Consider the following 19,870-nt stretch of genomic DNA (forward strand, 5'->3'; position numbering starts at 1 on the left):
TAAGGTAATTCCTGTCATTAAAGGCTGGCAGTACAATAGGTGTGTGCATTAAGTGAACAAAAAAATGAGTACAAAAAATGAAGGTATGGACAAAAATTATTCTGGCAAAGAAATGCTGTTCCTAACAATGACTTAAAAAGGCCACTATCAAGTTGGCATAATGTATTGAAAAAAGATCCCATGCCCCACAGGTCTTGAATGGTACATAGCAGTACATCTGTTAATTCCGATTTTTAAAAAAAAGGCATTACAATGAATCAAAAGGCCAGATTCTATGGTATTAAAATAAATGTGAAACAGACATACAGTATTAATGGGTATCACTCAGTTATTAGACAGCTGCTGCTGAGTTTAACCAGTGACAAGTGGGGAAGAAATTAAGTGACCCAGTGTAATACATTAGGGATTAAGCTGACATACAAAACTAAACACCATTACTCAAAGGACTGCAAATTCAGACATTATTATTTTAATATAGTGTCCATGGCTAAACTTCTCCCTCCAAATTAAAAAACTTAATTATGAATGGATCTCAAAGACTTAACCTATACTGATTTTCACACTCCCAAAAAGAAAATTTTTCCACAAAGAGCTGAATTCATCAGTGCATGCTCTTTAATGAACTCAAGAAAGTCACAGTTCAAGTGGCATAATGCTTACTAGTTACAAAACAATTATGAAATATCTATTCTTTATAGTCTTAATTAGAAGATTCTCTAATATTTTAGTGAAGCATCAGATATAATTACAGTGCATTATATACAGAGTACAGAAATAATTTTATAGGGAAAAAATAAATAGAAAAAATATGTAAACATCCTGAGTAAAATTCTGCTGCCACTGAAGTCAGTTACAGAATTGTCACAGATACGAGCAAAGGCAGTATTTCACCCCTCTTTTTAAAGCATATAGCAGTGCACATAACTTCATTTCAAACAGTTTAAAGTGCATACGACATTATAAAAAGAATTCATAAGCTTTTGAAAGTTTTACATATGCAGATTCCATTCATATCTATTGCGTCTCCTCAGTGCCATCTCTTCTGATTCAATGACATCTGTGCTTATCATTTCGTCGTCTTCTACAACATCTGGCTCCAACTGATGTATTTCACATTCATCGTGTAATTCATGCTCTTCTATTTTGTAATCATTATCAATATCCGCAAGCAAATCTTCATTACAGTCATCTTCTCTGTTGTCCATTTCTTTCTCTTGAGAATGTTCAGCAAATGACTGAATGAGATCTTCAAGTTTCTCATTACAAATGTGTCCAAGATCTTAAAATTCACAAAAAATAATCAAAATTAAAGTTTACTGGAAAGGCTCTAAATTTCAGGTCAGTTTAGAAGTAGAATATTTTTTAATTTTTTTTTTTTCTCTTCTATTAAGACTCAAATAATGCAAAAATTCCCCAAATTTCTAATGAACCATCCTTAACATTTAAGATTTCTCTTGGGCTACTATGCAGCTCTTGGAAGTCTCCAGTTGAAACCAATACACAGTTTGCTGTTTAGTGTTGTATGCAAGCATTACTCACAGCCTCAGAGATTCCCATTTGTAAATCCTTAGCCTAAAGTTAGTCCAGTACTAACAGACTGCTTAGGAACTGACATTCCAAAAGCCTGTTTTATCAAAGCAGAATGCGACTGTGTGGTCCATGCCAGTTCAATGTCTTTAGCACCTATTCTTAAATACAGCACGATGTATCAAAAATTTGAAATTAGACACATCTCAAACAGGAAGAATGGTATTCCTCCAAAATAAAACTAATTCCACACAAATTACCTAAGGTATAGAAGCTGAACATTATTATAGTAAAATCCATTAATTCTTTTAAAATATGAACTACTTAATTATCTATCTATCTGAAAATTAAAATACCTTTCGTCTTGTTTTCTGATTTATCCAATCCACTTTCTTTCATCAGTCGTCTAATTGATTGGAGCTGTGTCATTATTTCATCTTTCTGCTCACAAGCTAAAGCATTGACACTAGAAAAAGAAGACAAATGTTAACAGGTCAAAGATTATCTTGGAAGGGAGTGCTTGATAATAATACACTTATTGCAATATTTCTTTCTGTGCATAAATACCATAGTTAGGTTTGTGAAATGTTTAGGTCAAGCTTTCCTTTGAGAACTGTCTCTTGAGAAGTGGGGAGCCCATCACATCATACAACTATTGAATGTCACTGAACTCCAACGCTGGAGCCCCAATGGCCAAGGTCAATAATGAGTACCACAAGTAACAATTATCCGCAGTACTGTTAGTAGTAGTACAACAATGTCTAATACAGAACTTTAGAGTTTAAAGGCTTTCCTCACTCAAGGTTTTTTTACTTTCCTCCCCATCACTACAAGAAATTTGTTACGCAAACTGGCCGGTGAATTTGCTGCTTAATAGTTTCAGCATATACTAAGTTCAGAAGTACACTGAACAAACCATCTCCTGATTCTGCATGTTTTAATCTAAAAGCATCCTGTTTCATGAGGATGTCAGTCTACAAAATTAACTGCATGGATATTTTTATTTCTAGTAGATAAATAAGGCTCTGGCTTCTTAAGAACAGAACTTCTCCAAAACTACAAGGAGTTTTTGTATTACTGATTCTCTTGTCACACTAAAATAGAGAAGTTCTATTTCACTGAAATACACACACTTTACAGATTCATTTCAAAACACAAAAATAAGCAGCTGTACCTTGATAACTATTTTTTCCTTATAATTACATCTAAGGAAGAAACTCACTCTGCTACCAAAATCTAATTCCCACAAGGGCTTTCAAATGCTACTGAGTTTATTTTCACTATTAGTCTCCTTGGTCATTATTAAAATTCATCTTGTTAAGCCACAGTAACATGATCATATGTTTTCTGCATTTATTTTTGGTGAACAAGAGATGAGAGGTGTCTGTGAAAAAGTTCACAAATGGCAGAACTGGTATTACCTGCAAAAGGGTACGGAAACAATAAGTAATCAAAGAAGGCTCCTAAAACTGTTCCTGACGTATATATAAGGATCATTTTAAGAACTCTTTGTTAACATTTTGGCAAATTTCAATTTACAGGAAACAACACTGAGATTTTTTTAGAAACACTCACCAGTTTGAAAGTGGATCCAACTGAGTCAATAAAGAATTTAACATTTTCTCTGTCTGTGCTAGATGTTGCTCCAGTTCTAAAAGCTGATGCTCTAACAGAAACAAACACAAACAAAAGCAATACAACAAAAAAAGAGGGGGGGGAGGGGCGGAGCAAAAGAGAAAGAACATTGTAAGTAATGTCTTTACAATATCATTAGGATATTAATTTATATTTTTGGTTGGACAGATTCAAAACCAGAAAGCTTCTTTCATCTATAAAATTCTACAATATGGAAAGGGAATGGTGGGGGTAAGAACAGAAGCCTTACTATGTGTAAACAGAAGTCCTGGCCACCCAGTAACCTGTCTCCAATAGTGCCCACACAGAAGACACCTCTGTAGAAACTGAGCAAGAATGTGGAGCTCACCTTCCCAGTGTCAAAAACTATGCAGCTGCAAGACTTCCTGAGATGTAAGTACTGTATTTATACTTAATATGCTTTCATGTGTTTGCCTATTCACACCTTACAAATATATTTAACGCTCAATGCACTAGAATCAAGAGGAGTCACTCCTCCTAAAATACAATTAAACTTTGAAGAAAGACAACACACAAGGATGATGAGTAGGGAGTGTAGCAAATCACTGCTGAGCCTGATTCCAGACCTGGTGTACAGAGACACCAAAAGATGTTCAATTCACTAAAAATGTGTCTAGACAAGGGAGGGAAAGGTATGAAAACAGCATCAACTTTGAAAGTTTTTGACAGGTTTCCCATTTGGCCTAAAAATCATAAATGGTCTGTATAATTGTTTAGCCATACTATTCCACTATCAATTCTAAACCAGATCATTATATTATTTAAATATACCTATTTAATTATATCCCATTTAAACTGAAGAAAAGTGAACAGATCTTAAGTGATAAAGTGATTAAGAGAATCATACTGCATTACTATAGCTGTTTTAAAGAGCATTACATCTGGAGAATTTAAACAAACCTCAAACAAGCATTTCAAACATACAGAATAACAAAGTGGGTTTTTGTAGATTCCTAACTGCTCTCAGTAACTTAAAAGATTGTCTTCATTTAGCTAGATTGCATCAATGAAAACATGTTTTGTTCCAGTAGGAAACAAGCATTTTTGTTGAACATACGCATTCTGAATGGGTATCTTACCTGTTTCCTTTGCCTTGTCTTCCGTACTTTTTTCCTTTTTGGAATGACTTTCCTCATGTGACTTCATCTTTAAAAAATACAGTTGAGTTAAACAACTTCATCATCATTTGTGTACTAAAACCAACACTGCCTTTAGAACTTCAGTGAAAGTAAACAGCAACCAGGAAGATGTGCTACATTAATGAAACTTTTCTTCTGTGATGCCTTCTTCCTGTCTTAAACTAACACTTCTGATTTTAAGCAAACACAACATGACTGGCAAAAGCTGTAAAAGAAAGCAGTTGCTATTTCAAAAAGGAGCAGAACTTCTAGGTTACTGGATCCAGTCTCCTATCATTAATTACTATACAGAATTTATTTCTTAAAGTAATAAAGATACTATTATGAAAATATTTACATTTCAATCCCACAAGCCCAAGTGTAAACAATTGTAACACCCAAAATATGGTTTTCATTATTTTTAAATCTTATACTAAACTGGGCAGCCTCTATACTCATTTTGCTAAGCTGTGATACTTTTCACATACATGAACATGATTAACATGATTAACATGAACTGACTCCAGCAATGAGGATGCTGTCTCCAGTCTTACTCCTGTTCATTTTTATTTTCCCTGAGGGCAAGCAACAGTAATCCAGGTACACTCAGCTTTGCAAGTCCTGTAGTATCTCTTACTATAAATAATACATTTCAAGACTGATTCCTTTTAAAAAACAAGTGATCATGTGTTCTCCCTTTTTAATTTACAAATGGTAGAAAAGGTATCCCGTTATGTGAATAAACCTGTATGTTGCAACTGCATGATCAAATGAGAAGTCCAAACAAAAGATCCAGTCTACTCGCAATTCCATCTAACTGCTAATCTAAGAGCACTGCTCTGCAGGAATTGTCCGCCTCCTTCCCACACTCAATCTCATTCTGAAGAATGAAAAGGGAGTGAAACACTGATGAGACTTAGGTTACAGACTCAGGTAGCAGCACTGTTTAGGTTCTCAGCTTCTCATTTCAGGCTACAGGGTGAGATTCTCACTTCTTCAAATGTCTAAAAATACGTAAGCCAGAAGCCTTCATAAGGAAGAACTAGATACGCTAAAATTTTAACTTTGGACTTTACACTCAGAGCAAGAAATGGCTTTTGGACAACCAAATACATGGACTCAGAACTGGAAAAACAAACAAACAAGCCAAGCAGTTACATTTCCTCCTAACTACAATAACTTAATGCTTTTCCTATGGCTTACCTTAAGAAGTTTGTATGCTGCAAACATTCCCACTCCAAGAGCATACAATGGCATGAGGGTGAATGCTAACTCTCTACCATTTCCTCTCGTTCTCTCGCTTTTTATCTCTTTTTCCATTGCATTTCTCATCTGCTGAATACTCTGGTAAGTATTACTGTCAGAACTTCCTGGATGCCGGTGAACTTGATAAACTGTCTGAGGACTACCTTAAAAATTAAATTGAGGGAAAGATAACAAGGTAAGAAATGAAATCAGGAGTCCACAACTGGAATTAAATTGTTTTCTTCTTGTGTAATCATCTTTGTTCATCACTCTTCTAAGACAGTGTGGGCAGCCTTGCATCCAATAAAAAAATTTTAAATTATTCTTATGTTAACAGGATGCACAGTTAAATCTAGGCAGCAAAAACTCTCCAACGAAGCTTGGTTTCTTTAATATACAAATTTTAAGCTTCTTCCTTCACAGCAACATTGGCAAACCCTCAGCAAATCATAGAAAGACAGACGTAACAAGAAACAATTTAAATCTTGAAATTAAAGCATACCCAGAGAAACTATTGATAACGCTGGAAACAGTAATTAATATTTTTTCCTTTGCACCAAAGGAACTGAATTAATTACAAATTGAAGTGTCTGGTCCCAGAAGAAAAAAGTTTTGTTGAAATGTACGTGCTGTGCTGCTGCTTACATTATTTTGACAGTAATTTCAGTTTTACATGGATATTCCCACAGGCTTAGAAGTACTGTACCTCTGCAAATCAAATATTTATCAGGAAAAAATTACACAATAGCCAAGAGATGCAACCTTGGAAGTCAGAAGTACTTTTGCATGTAATTTGCCTACCAGAACAGGGAGCAGATGAGAAAACAGCCAGTGTCATTGTTCAACCTAGGAAACAGGTTATTTGGTAATTAAATCAAGGGTTTGTGGGTTCATGGTACCATCAGCTAAAGAATGCAGATGCTTGCAGAGATGGCAGGGGATTGGGGGACTGTGAAGTTTTACAATCATGTCTCAATCAACTGCCTAGACTTACAATTTCGAATTTAACGTATCAGAACTGAGTATGGGTATGATAAGGTTCACATTCTATAAAAACTCCCAAACAAAAGACCATTATGGAAATCACTTCTTGTCAATTAATACTGTAATACTGGCATTTCAGGAACTCATGGTATAACTGAAGTGTGCAAAGTACAGCCACCATCAGAGAGAGAAAAAATTAAAGTTACACCTCCCAGTGAAACACCTATTTGGCTACAGCTTCTGCAAACTACAAGAGAAAAAAATGAATTTAATTCTGCTAATCTAAACAGGTACTTTATGATAAGAGATCTTGAACAGTGTTTTAGTATTGCCTAAAATGAGTTAGCCAAAAAAGTTTTTCAGACCTCCAGGGATGACCTTGGGTGTAGCAGCCTTTACTATCAGATCTAAAGTGAAGTCATGCCAGGTATGACTGCAAGTTCTTCCACATGTAATTCATCAGTTTGCAACACGCACCTTTTATGCCTGTGTTTGTTCATTGGAACTCAAAACACAACTGGACAATTAAGCAATAACTAAGCGCCCTAGCTGATACAATCAGAACTCAAGCTACCTTCATCACTCAGTGCAAACTCTGGCACGCATGCTCCTTTCAGGACAAGTAGGTTTAGACTTGCTAAAACTTCACTAACTAATCTGGAAATCACATTTTATATTATACATATTTTTCCACCTTTCAGAATGTTTCATACTGATTCCTAGTTTTACATTTACACTCACCTTTTTTACCTACTTTAAGTTCTACTTGTTTTTAATGTAAATGAGAAGTTTTACTAAAATAGTATCACAGACAAAAAGATTTCTACAGATCATACAAATAAGAATGTGGCAAGGGAAACACCTTCTGGGTGGAGAGGAGGAACGTTGAATCTTACTGGAGTCCAGTGTCCTGCACCAAGTTTATCCCACAGAGGAAACAGCAAAGTGAATTACTAGCCAAGCAGGAAAAAAGAACCACCCAGAGAGGTGAGGAGATCTGTCTGAAATTTATTTTAGTCAGTGCTGGGCCAGTACTTCGGTAGAATCACAGGCATGTGAAGTGTTTCTGTTTTTTAAGAATTTGGTTTTAAAATAACTTGATCCATAGGAAATATACAGCTAATCAAGAGAAAACAGGCCAGGCAAGAGCTTATGAAGCTTATGAAGTAAGTTTGACATCAGCTGGGAAGAACATGGTAGCAGCTCAAGCCTCGATTTTTCTGCCGGCACAGACACATTTGCAGGACTGTAGCAACTAGCTAGCTATCTCTCGGTTTGAAACGCCTTGGAAGGCATTATCAATGAATCACAGAGCTACATCACAAAAGCAGGCTTTTTGTGATTGTCGAAAACAAAGGTGGACCTTTGGACCTTCAGCTGAATCGTGACATGCACTGACATGACTTAACATGTATTTCTACCATCTTAGCTCCCACAAGTAGTAAACTCTGTAGCCCATTCATTGATACCTTTTCTAAACAAGCATCTTGGACTCTTTTTTAATACACTGCCGGACAGATTTTGTACGACTCTGTGGATACATTTACTAACAGCAACACTTGGCTTCCTTACTGCACTTGAGTTTTCCCCTGTGACACCTCCCAGTTCCTCATCTGTTCGATTGTGCCCCTGCAGGCACTGCTCGTCACACCACCCCACACTTCCAATTACCGGGCGTTTCTTGCACTTAAAGAGTAGTTTTGGTAAGACAACAAAGACAAAACCCAAAGCACTGGCGAGCCACAACAGCAGCACACCGGGGTGTTTAAGGCGCGTACAGGCCAGCTCGAAGCGGTCTGACCAGGCCTCCCCGTCCACAGCCCGTGTACACCCGGCGCCTCCCGCCGGACGAGGGCACATCCCTCTCGGGTCCCGGGGTTCCCTTCCAGCCCGCCCGAGCCCGCGGCGGCTCCCGCACGGAACCCCGGCCGCGGCACCGCCCCGGCTCCTACCTCTGCCGTGCTGGCGGGGATCGTAATAGCCGGGGCCGCCCCGCGGAGACCGGCCGGCCCGCCCGCCGCCGCCTCCCCCGAACATCCTGGGCATGACGACGAAGACGCAGAGCACCAACACGGCTGAGAGCAGCACCTGCTGCACGGCCGACAGCGCCATGGCCGCCGCCTCTCCGCCGCCTTCCCGCGGCCGGGCCGCGCCCCGCACAGCCGCCACAGCGGCCCCCGGCGGCGCCCCGCGGCACGGCCCCGCCCCACGGCCCGGCCCCACGGCCCCGCCCCACGGCCCGGCCCCACGGCCCCGCCCACGGCCCGGCCCCACGGCCCCGCCTACGGCCCGGCCCCACGGCCCCGCCCACGCCCCTGCCCCACGGCCCCGCCCACGGCCGCGCCCCACGGCCCCGCCCCACGGCCCCGCCCCACGGCCCCGCCCCACGGCCCCGCCCCACGGCCCGCAGGCACCTCCGGGCACCGCCCCGGGGCGGCCGGGCGCTCCGTCTGAAACAATTTATGGGCTGCACTCTTAGGGTTGAAGGGCATTTCCAATCGCAAATGAAAATTTTTGCTGGAAAGTGTCACACAAAAGTGAAGAAGATGCAGAAAAAGCAGATGTTTGATGTTTAGTCCGCTTTGTGCCTCAAGAGGAACATGCTAGCAATGGGCAGCTAAAGGATGAGCATCCTGAACATGCTTGGGAACACGCATGTATTCGGCAAAGAATGTCCTTTGCTTGGGTGGGTTTTAAGCTGGATTGGCAGATAAGGGGAGGGGTCATTTTGGAAGTGATGAAGTTTGCAAAAGACATCACGCACAGTTTTAAATACTCAGGAATAGGAACACCAGGAAAAGTTATGACTGAAAGTACAGTTAGGGAAAAACCAAAGGCCTAAGGGAGGAAAGAGTATCAGCAGCCAGTGGAGTTAACTGTAAAGTCCACACAGAAACTAAGTGTGAACTGAAACATATGAGCCAGTTACCCTAGGCAATAAACCACATCACCTTCTTTTAAGATATAAAATTAGGTACTTTAAAGGTAAACTTGCTGAAAAACAGTCATGACTGGAAGACAAATACAGAAGATTGTTTATGTTCAGGAATCAGCTGCAAAGAAGTAAAAGGTAGTAGAATGAGTTACTGGCCAAGAATTGGCACGTTTACCTCATGAAGCTGTCTTTGTAAAATGCCCTAATGTGTATTTAAAGCCTTACCATAGGAGGAGTAAATACTTGTTTCCAGAGCCTCTCTTAAAAATACTTAAAATATTTGTACTGTTGAACCTACACTATCTGTGCATTTTTAATTTGAATTATTTTTTAAGTATCAAATCGAAATCCTTAAAGACCTGTTCAGTAACAAAAACTCAAAAAGTTTCATGTTTAATTAATATGCCAGAGATTCCTTACCTGAAGACAAAACTGCATTTCAAACATCTTTTCAGCTGCTAGCAATTGCTCTTACAAAGTTAATTTTCAACAGTGAAGGGAGGAAAAACTTGTCTAATGAAATTAGTTTGTATATCTCTGCTGCAATAAGAAAAGTCAATTAAAATAAAACAGAGGCACTTGCCTAAATAAGGGAAAATATTTCTTTATGAAACTCCAGCATTTGATATCTATCTGCTTTATTGTTTTATCAGATTGTTTAAGATTTTGTTGTAACTTAACATTGCATAACTATTTCACTTTTCATGTTTTGCAGACTTGGGATGCAGCTTTGGCACAGACTGCAAGGGCACAGACAAATGCATTTTTAAACTTAACATATACTTAAGTAAGAAACATCTGTGCCATCCAAATTTCACATCTGTTGGAAAGAATATTTGGGTTGGAAGTCATAAAGTTTTTGATGTTGCTGATGCCATTAAATTGGTGTGATAAGGTCAGACTCTTAATTTTCATAGTGCGGAACTGTGCTAAGGTTTGTGGTTGTTACATTCAAGTCAGAGTTATCTTTGGTAAAATGTCCTGGTTAGTGACTACCAGAAGAGAGAAAGTGGGATGTAAACATGGGGAATTTTTCAAAATCATGAGGCTGTAAAGCCTCTTGCATGTACCCAGCTCCCAGCTCATGGTGCTAAAATTCACAAGGATAGGCAATGCTTGTATTGTCCAGACAAATATAATGTGATATCAAAATCCCAAAACTTAATTGTCGAGATCAACTGCTTAATGCTGGCAAAGGTCTAAAACTGTCTTCTTGAGAAAACATCATAGATGCTCGAGGGCAGGCTGGACTTCTGCTTTAAATATAGATAGAGTCACTAGATGGAGCCAGAAATGCAAGAAAGCATTTTTTAACCTGGGCTATCCTGGACCCATCAAAATTTCCTACTGCATAAAATCTCAGTTCATTTTCCAAACACAGAATTTCAACTGCATGCATATATAAGTGCAAGATCACTGTACTGTTAAATTAAAGGTTCAGTTTTAGTGTGATATTTTTTGTGCAAACTGCACAGTTGTAATATAATCATGGTTTTACATGAAGTGTGACGGGCAAAACTGAGCAGGGAATAAGACCCATTAACATCTTTTACAATCTATTTGCAAAAAATTTTCCCTGTAAACCTACCTAAAACTGGGATACAAGACCTTAGCTCTTAAAACATATGGTTCTTCTTATGCTCTTGCATATATGTACAAATCGGTTTAGGTTTGAAAAAAAAAATTCCACCAGCTTGTAGAACAGCTGGGGAGACAATACAAATGCCAACACATACCATCCTACTGCCCCAAGAAGTGATCAGATTTGGAATGTTACACCAGGAGTGCCAATCTTGTAGCTACTCTCCAAGAGCACAGGAAGCTCCTCCAGTGATTTCAGGCTAGCAGGTAATAGCAAATAACTAAGGAGGAGAGAATCAACACATACTCAAGCTTGGGATTTCCAAATTTTATTTTTGTTACACACCAAACCAGGCCAGAATGTCTGTTCTGCAGACAGGTGCTGTTCAAAAACCTTTTTTTGACTCCTGCTGAAGCACAGATTTCCTAACTCTGAGTTATTCCTACCTTGAGTAATTCTGAAATGGAAGCAACGTCCTGCAACATAATTATAACTAAGCTGATATGACTAAGCAATACTATTGGAAAATCAGCTGAGCAGCAGATTTCTGTTTTTTCAAAACTACAGTTTTTATTATTGGTGCGGGTTTTAAGAAAGCTGTTTGCAGCATCTCTTCAGATAAGACCTACAATCACAGAATGGTTTGGCAGCCAACCAAGATGGAGAACACTCAAAGGAAAGACAGAAGTATACTTGGAGTGTTGCTTCTTGCTGATGTGCATGGCAGATGCCTGCTTCACGCTTCACCCTTTGACTGCCAGCTATGATGTCAGATAGAGTTGTACCTTATTAAGCAATTGCACTTCACTTCCTCTTAGTTTGACACTTTCAAAGTGCTTCCATACCCAGAGGCCAACCTCTGAAAAACTGCTTGCTGGTATCATCTCCACTTAAGAGATTTGTCTTTTTAAAACTTAAAAAAAAACCCACTGGAGAGTTATGAAAATCACATTTTTCTTTGCTGCATTGTTCTTACTGGATTTCTTCACTTGCTTTCATGCTGATCTGCAATATCCCTTGCCTGACATAGAAGATGCAAAGTTCATTGAAGATTGTGTGAGAGCTCACAACACATTTCGATCCAAAGTGCATCCACCAGCCAGCAACATGTTTCGTATGGTAAGGTGGTGTTTGTGATCTGTTTGAAATTATTATAGATTGGGCTGCTGATTTAGCCCATCTTATTCTTCATTTGCACTGTGCTATTCTTTCCATTTCAGTTAATGATTTCTGTAACATATATGTTGTTTCTTTTTAAGAAATAGAAAAGACATCGATTTTCACGGTATTGTTCAGTTTTAATAATTTGAAGCTAATTTCTTTTTTAGCACAAGATTTAGCTACTCTCAACTTCAGTCAGAGCAAAGGGCTGTATTGCAAAAAATAGTGTTCAGTTCTCAGTGTGTCATCTACCTCTTTCTAAGAGCGATAGTAATCTGTTTTATATCAGGTCAGGTTTCATACAAGGAAGCTGCTTGGTTTTTGAAAAGTTCCTGAGCAAGCAATCTGCACAACAGGATTTGTTGAAAATCTGTCATCTCCTGTTGTTTCTTCTAATCTAGAACATGTGTTGAATAAAGGGAGTTTTCAGGACATCCATTTAGATACCTGATCTTCATTTGCTGTAGCAGGGTTTGAAGAGTAGGGATAGTAATACCTAGGCTGAAAAGCAGAGCTTCCTACAAATACAGTGGATATCAGAACAGGCTATGGGTAGGTCACAAGTTGTTCAGTGGAATACATAAGGAAAAACGTGTATAGCTAGCTGAGGGAGGTAACCCCAGTCAGTGCATGTCACTTCTCTGAGCCCTCCAGCAGTACTGCAGAGATGGAAAGGAAGTTAAATGCATAACCACATGCAGAGTAGGAATCATTTCTACAAATGGAAGCTCACAGTAAATGGGTGAGATTCAGAGTACCAGTGACTTCAATTTCTTGCCATTTTAAAAACAATGTTTAATTTAAAAAGCTAGCGTACAAGAGCAAACTCACCTGCTCCGACCAAAGACCCAGCAATTCTGGAATAACAGCAGGACAAATATATTTAAGCCTCTTGAATCAAAGGTGTTGCATGGTACTTACAAGCTCTAAATGGATTTTTTGGATTTTTTTTCAGCCTTGAGGTTATTTAAGTTTTTATCATTTCTAGCATCGTATGGCAAAGAGCTGCACAGCCTAACCACAGGTTGTGTGAAGCTTTTTCCTTGTGTTTGATTTGGGCCTGTTAATGCCTAGCTTCATTTAACAGTGTCTGGTCTTTGTATTGGAAGAAGCAAGTTATGGCTGCTTATTTACCTACTTCACAAAAGACGTCCAGATGTCTCTGACTGAAGCTGCAGAGCACTCTCTTGTTATATGAAAGCCCTCCAAACATGAAGATTATCATCCTACTCCAGGTTCTCTCTGGCCTTTCTAGTTCTAGTGCACCTTTCTTGAGGTGGGGTGCTGTGCTGCACACAGCATTTAACAGCACTTCTGCAGAAGTATGATTATATATGTGATTTTATTCTCCATTCCTTTGCAAAGAATTTTTTAATACTTTATTTCCTATTTGGTCTACTACTTTCAAGTGGTAATAGCCATCTCCAAAGCTGTTGTTATGAACACAAACTCAATTTTTTCTCACATCCCTTAACTTGCATTTCCCTGTACTGAACTTTTCCTGTCAGTGCAAAATCTGCAAGTCTGCCAGATTGGTTTGCCAAATTATCACTTCTGCCTCTTTGGATAGGAGTGTTTCCTTCTCAGCCCAGCAGAGATGAGTCTTTTATTTGCTTAGTCCATCTGCTGAGAGAGAAAAGAGGCAGAAGGAGCTGAGGAAGGGAGCAGCTGTAACTCTCCCCTCTGTCCTGGCCAGCAGAACAGAATTCCTATCAGGTCTGATAATAATTGCAAAGTGCAAATCCCTGGACAGCCAACTTCTCCTAGGCACAAAGTCCTCCAAGCCCCTCTATAGCTGGGAGTTTCACAGTTATCCCCTCTCAGGTGTGGCAGATTAAAGACTGCACTCCAGCTCTAAATATATTAACAAGTCAGATACAACAGGACAATGGATAGATCCTGCATGTCCTGCAATAGGTAAGGGAGAAAAAAGACAAAAATTTGCTATGGGAGTAGAACTGTCAAGTGAGAGAAAGAAACTGAATGCAGGGATGAGAAGCAGAAAAGGGGAAAAGAACTCTTAACAAGTTTCTGTTTAAAAATGCTTGAATTCAGCTAAGTCACTGCAGTGCAGGTTATAGTATGTTTTCATCCTTTTCTACAGTCCTGGGATGCTGCTTTAGCTAAGACTGCCAAAGCATGGGCAAAGAAGTGCACGTTTAACCACAACACCTACCTTGAAATACCAGGGCAAATGCACCCCACCTTCGCATTTGTTGGAGAAAACATCTGGACTGGCACAGCCCACATATTCTCTGTGGATGCAGCACTCGGGGCTTGGTTTAATGAAGTCAGCAGCTATGATTTCAGCACCAATACATGTACTGACAAGTGTGGTCACTACACTCAGGTGAGTCTTACATGTCCAGTTCTTTATAGTCCTATATATACACATATATAGTCTAATTTCACTGAAAATCTGAGTACAGGCTTGGAACACGTTGCTTTGGAACAGGAATTACAGCAGAGCTTTGCACCCCCCAGCTTATTGTTGCATGAGATTGGAAGTAAATATTACAAGCCCCAGTGATGTCAAGTTCTACTTCCAGTAATGGTGGAAAGGGATTATCCCCTGGCAATTTCACGTTTACAGGGATGCCAGATAATAAGTGCAAAAATGGCTATCAAGCCATCATTTATCCCAGCTGCCCTGCAGGTTGTTTAAGTTGCTCCTGTGTCAGCTGATTTAAATTTCCTTGAGATACTTTCCTTCTCTGTCCTCCCTTAATGCTGTTGCTTTGGCAGTATTTGAACAGTGCATCACGTACTTCCCTTTGTCTTGCAGGTCGTTTGGGCAGAGAGTTACAAAGTTGGCTGCGCAGTTCACTTCTGCAGTACAGTTGAAAATTTTCCAGGACTGTTCAAAGCAGCACACTTTGTTTGTAACTATGGGCCAGCGTAAGTTAATTATGGCATTTGGAGGGTTTTTTATTTTTTAACTATCCCAACTGATCTGGTATCAGATGCCAAAATGACAGGTGCAGTTGTAACAAATTTCAGAATAAGCTACATCCTCATGTCACTTGTCCAAGGGAAACTTCCCCTGGCCATTGGGAACAGAACCTACTGGACATAGCTGGGACTGGAGAAAATCCCATTCTAAAAAAACCAGGACAGCAGATCATAGCTGAGACCACTCACCGTAATGCAGATGGTAGAAGAAAATCTGTTTTGACTTCAGTCTGTGCAGGAAAAGTGGAAAGGGTGTCATCTTCCCGCTTCAGAAAGATTACATCTTTCTATGTCCCTACCCGAATTTCAGACAAGACATTGTAATTTAAGAAATAAAAGGAAGACAGTCCTCTAGTTTATCTGGTACCTTGTAGTATTTCGACTTACTTTTCACAGGTTTGTTTTTTATAATCCAGGTGGGCAATGAGGGAGTAAAGGAAGATTTTTATATGCTTACAATAATACAGTATTGCCTGAGAAGTCTCATTAATTTCCAGTGGTGAGAGTCAACTGTTCCCCATGCCAGTGAGAGCTTTAATCTGATCTAAAAGGAATTTCAAACAATTTCAATGACCAGTTTTTTGGGGATTCTCTCCCCTTGATAGCTTTTCAATGACAGCTAACAAAATACTGTTCATGTTTTGCAGGGGGAATTACCCAAGAAAACCATATAAAGAAGGGCAGCCATGCAGTAGATGCAGTAATGAGAAGTGTGTAGACAAGCTCTGTGGTAAGACCAAAGTGATCAACTAAAAAAACTGCATAGAAGTAAAAGTGGCATAATTAGCAATAGAAATACGATGAGCCAATTTGCACTAAGTGCATAGTGGGTCTGTAGCACACTACACAGCAACAGTACCAAACTCTGGGAAGAAGAGTGTAAGAAGGAAATAATTGAAATACTTTGCTGCTGAAGGCTCTCAGAAGTAGAAGCCAGAGTTTCTGATGCAGGGAAGTATCAGTTAGGCTACTTTCTCTCTTTTATCTGGTCAGGAAGTTAAGTCCAAAATTTTAGCCCCAGCAAATATTCAGTCTGATTCTTCTCTCCCAGCAGAAACAGGAAATTTATCTTTTGCTTTCTTGCTTGTTTAGCATGTCTTAACACATTTTCCAGACAACCATATTTCTGTACCAAAAAGCACAGTTATTTCTAACTTCCACAATTTTCTGAAAAACAGCTTGCTTGTAAATCTCTTCCCTAATATGCTCAGTGTTATCAGAGTGCTGGTGGAACATAATTAAATGAACAGTTATAACAGAGCTCAAAAGGCTCAGGGGATGAGGGGATTTAAATCAAATCCAGAGGAGCAATTAATAAAGGACTGGTAACCCCTTTGGAGCAGGCCTGTGGCAGCTGTGGGATGTCTGGCCTGTGCTGGGAGCTGGTGTGGGGCTGAGCTGGCACAGCCCACTCCCAAACCCCGCAAAGATGCAACAGTGAAAGGAGCTTGGTTGGAGCTCCACCCTCTCTGGGGTGGAGGTGTTCCCTGCAAACATGCTGCCTGAGCCTGGGAGAGAAGTGGGTGATGGCGAAGGGGCTCAGCCTGCTCCCTGCTCCTGCCTCCCCACTAATGAGCCGGAGTGAGTCTGTGCTGGGTCTGTCTCCCTCGGTGTCAGGGTGTGGGCACAGCAGGGAAGCACACAGCCTGTACCCCATCACTCTGAGTCTGCTCCAAACAGCAGTTTGCAGGGGTTGGACCTTTATGTCTATTCACCTAGTCCCAAACTGGGCAACATTTTAAATAAACAGAGATTAAAGGACATGCAGCAATGTCTTAAATCAAATATGAATTTTATATAGAGGTTTAATGGGGATGGTCTTTACTAGCCAGGCTCTAGACAGCCTCAGCTGTAGAAATGATTGAGCATTTGGTACTCTTATTTCCTTCTGTAATATCCTGGCTGACTCATCTTAAAGTCTCAGACTGATGCATCACAGGAAAACGAGAAATATCTCAAAGGCTAGGGGGAGGGACAGGAGGAACAGAGTATTTAAAAGGTAAGTGCTAGATCCTAGCACTTTTACCATTTTCTCTTATAGGGCAAATGAGGAACTTCAATAAGATGCACATAGGCAGTCCTGCAAATGTGTCAAATCTTTTAGTAGAGGTGTACTTCCATGATAAATTAGTAATTATATTTGTCTGTCTGTAACTACTTAGATTTGGTATGTGTAACAATTTAAATTAAATTCTATGTTTTGTTGTTACTTTTTATTCCCTCATCCCCCATGACACAAATTCTTCTTGATACAGCCATTTTTTTCTGGTTCTCTTTCAATTCAATAAAATATATGAACTCCAGAGCAGTTGGGAGCCTGCTCTTGCTGGCCTGCTTCCCCCTTGCAGGATGTTTTAGGCATCATCAGTGCAAGCAGCCAGGCACAAGCAAAGGCTTACCTCTTTACATTAAGAACCACCACTGAATGGTACTCACATTTCTTTCCTCTTCTGATCTCTTTGCAGAAAATACAGAACGTGAGAAGCTGATAAGTAAGTATCAAATTGTTTTTAATGGCTTTCCTGTAAGTATGGCTAAGACTTATAGATCTTAACACCTGTTTCTTCACTGACTTTTAGGTTATGCCAACTGGTATCCAGACTGGGATACACAGCCCCAGCCACCGCAGTCCCATCCCCCCTGGCCTGCCGTGCCAACATACATCCCACCTGCTGAGCATCCACGTCCCTCTTGTGACCAATACTGCCTTAGTGTTTTAATTTTAAGGCCACTGTTTCTCGTACTGAGTGCTAGTGCTGTACTTTTAGTACAACAGCAATTTCCACACAGATTTTTTTATGAGTAATGGTCAGTTAAGACACTGATTGTGATCCTACTGCTGTATTACTCTCACATAATTCGCACACATTTAAAAAAACACTTGGTCATTTCTCATTATCCCTGCAATTTTTATCCAGCATAGGAAAGGTTGCTTCTTCACTCAATGCAAAATACAAGTGGCTGTGCATAGAGGTAGTATAATTTATTGGCAGTAGCTGCAACGTGCTCTTATATCTGCACAAGCCTCTTAGCTCTAGGGCTAGGTTGCTAGAGGGACCACGGAGAATAGATATTACTCCATGTGCTAAGAATCCTCCTGGAAACCTGGGGCATCATGAAGATATGTCTGAGGTGGCACACTGTACCCAAAAGAAGCAGTAATTCATCTTCATTAACCTTCAGTTATCCCGGACACAATTTTCCCCAGATAATGGAGATTTAACTGTATATATTACTTTTTATGAACAGGAGTAAAGCTTATCCCTGGTTACATTTAGCCTATATGTGTCAGTGTCCATTACTCTATTGTCAGTTGTACTATTCAGTTCTCTCAGAGTTAATCCTTGTTCTCCATAAGTAGAAGAATACCAGGGAAAGTTGATAGAGTAAGGATTAAGGGGGAGTGTCAAGGGGGAAAGCTTAATTTTAGGATGTGAGATGGTGAAAAAATCTAAAATGCAGAGTAGATGACAGCCATCCTGAGCTTTCAGACAGCAGGAAACAGAGACGGAAGATGAAATGGGCCCGGGACAGATGCTGGTTTAGAAATCTCAGCCTCATTTAGAAAGTCCAAACCTCTGATGGATTTAGTTTGTTTCAAGAGACATTTAGCCCTCAACCTGACCCCTATTGTTCCAATACATGTTTGTGAGTAAGGGGAATAAGCCCATCTTTCAAGCCAGAAGATACTGGCTGGTATTAGCAATGCATAACTGTGCTATCAATATTTAAAGCTGGTTTTCCTCCTTTATCTTTGTTCTAATGTCTAAAGAACACAGTGACTCAAATTCTGAGCCACATTGCAGCATGTCATCCCACAGAATAAAAATGTGCCCCAACCGAGGTTCTTATTAATAGATCCCTTGGGGTGGATTAGAGTGAAATGACACTGAATGACTCGCATCTGCAAAAATAAATAAATAAATAAATAAATAAATAAATCAGCTTTATTTTAGAACAATTTGGTTGTAGTGGAAAGGAAGAAAATATATAAGGAAAAGAGGAAAGACAACAGCCTTAACAGCATCTAGTTTCATCAAAAGAAAATTGATCCAAAACCTTTCTGCAATACGTAGTAATTGCTATGAATAGGATTATGGGGCTAAACAAATAGTAACGAAGAAGCCTAAAGGACAGGAGAGACACTTGTCCACCACAATTAAAGAAAGAAGGAAAAAAAAAAAAAAAGAGAGAGAAGGCTGCTACAGCTCTAATGTGAACTTGTAGCTTCATTTCCTTATTCTCATAGCAGTGTTCTTGGAACATGACTCGTTTCCTGTGACTAACGTTGTATTCAATTACCATGGCTAAGTTAAGTCCAGCTCACAAGTCTTCCATGCAAAACTCTGCTGGTGGAGCTAAAACCACTTCGTACAGCTGAAACACTCTGCTTTTAAAGCTGGAAGACTAGATGTTGAGAAGCATGACCGTAAGGAAAGGGCTAATGACATTTGCAGTGTATGCCTTAAGCAAGTGCTCGGTGACGGAACTGGTTGCAGACAACATCGCTCTAGCCTGTGCACAAACCGCAGAAATGAACTGACTTTCAGCTCTGGCCCTGCGGGGGCAGGACCGACACCGATACTCTTCCGAACTGCGACGTTCCACTGCGGTGTGTTGTACAGAAGGGGGTAACAGCACAAGCAGAGGCAGCGGGGTCTCTAACAGGACACTCCCTTCTGGGGGTGCTCGCCCCGCACGACCCCAGAG

General features: G+C 40.0%; 2 protein-coding genes across 5 annotated transcripts; one reads left to right on the forward strand and one right to left on the reverse strand.

The window, feature by feature from the left end:
* Positions 1–593: 593 nt before the first annotated feature.
* LOC138101480 (protein RIC-3-like) lies at positions 594–8,714 on the reverse strand. Its single transcript, XM_068999257.1, has 6 exons — positions 8,483–8,714; positions 5,505–5,710; positions 4,263–4,329; positions 3,103–3,193; positions 1,884–1,993; positions 594–1,279 (listed from the first exon to the last, which is right to left on the reverse strand). Exons 1-6 carry the CDS (start codon positions 8,640–8,642, stop codon positions 990–992), a joined length of 924 nt encoding a protein of 307 aa, XP_068855358.1. The 5' UTR covers positions 8,643–8,714; the 3' UTR covers positions 594–989.
* Positions 8,715–9,042: 328 nt separating this feature from the next.
* Positions 9,043–18,433, forward strand: LOC138104655 (glioma pathogenesis-related protein 1-like). 4 transcript variants are annotated; one of them, XM_069003899.1, is made up of 7 exons: positions 9,043–9,216; positions 12,078–12,166; positions 14,313–14,558; positions 14,994–15,106; positions 15,808–15,890; positions 17,626–17,652; positions 17,740–18,433. In XM_069003899.1, exons 1-7 carry the CDS (start codon positions 9,186–9,188, stop codon positions 17,964–17,966), a joined length of 816 nt encoding a protein of 271 aa, XP_068860000.1. In that variant the 5' UTR covers positions 9,043–9,185; the 3' UTR covers positions 17,967–18,433. The 4 variants fall into 4 exon arrangements, with proteins under 4 accessions (XP_068860000.1, XP_068860002.1, XP_068860001.1 ...); XM_069003901.1 differs by lacking the exon at positions 9,043–9,216 and adding an exon at positions 10,223–10,360; XM_069003900.1 differs by lacking the exon at positions 9,043–9,216 and adding an exon at positions 11,157–11,313.
* The last annotated feature ends 1,437 nt before the right edge of the window (positions 18,434–19,870 follow it).

Source organism: Aphelocoma coerulescens, chromosome 1A (genome assembly GCF_041296385.1).
Source record: "Aphelocoma coerulescens isolate FSJ_1873_10779 chromosome 1A, UR_Acoe_1.0, whole genome shotgun sequence".
In the NCBI taxonomy this organism is placed as follows: Eukaryota; Metazoa; Chordata; class Aves; order Passeriformes; family Corvidae; genus Aphelocoma; species Aphelocoma coerulescens.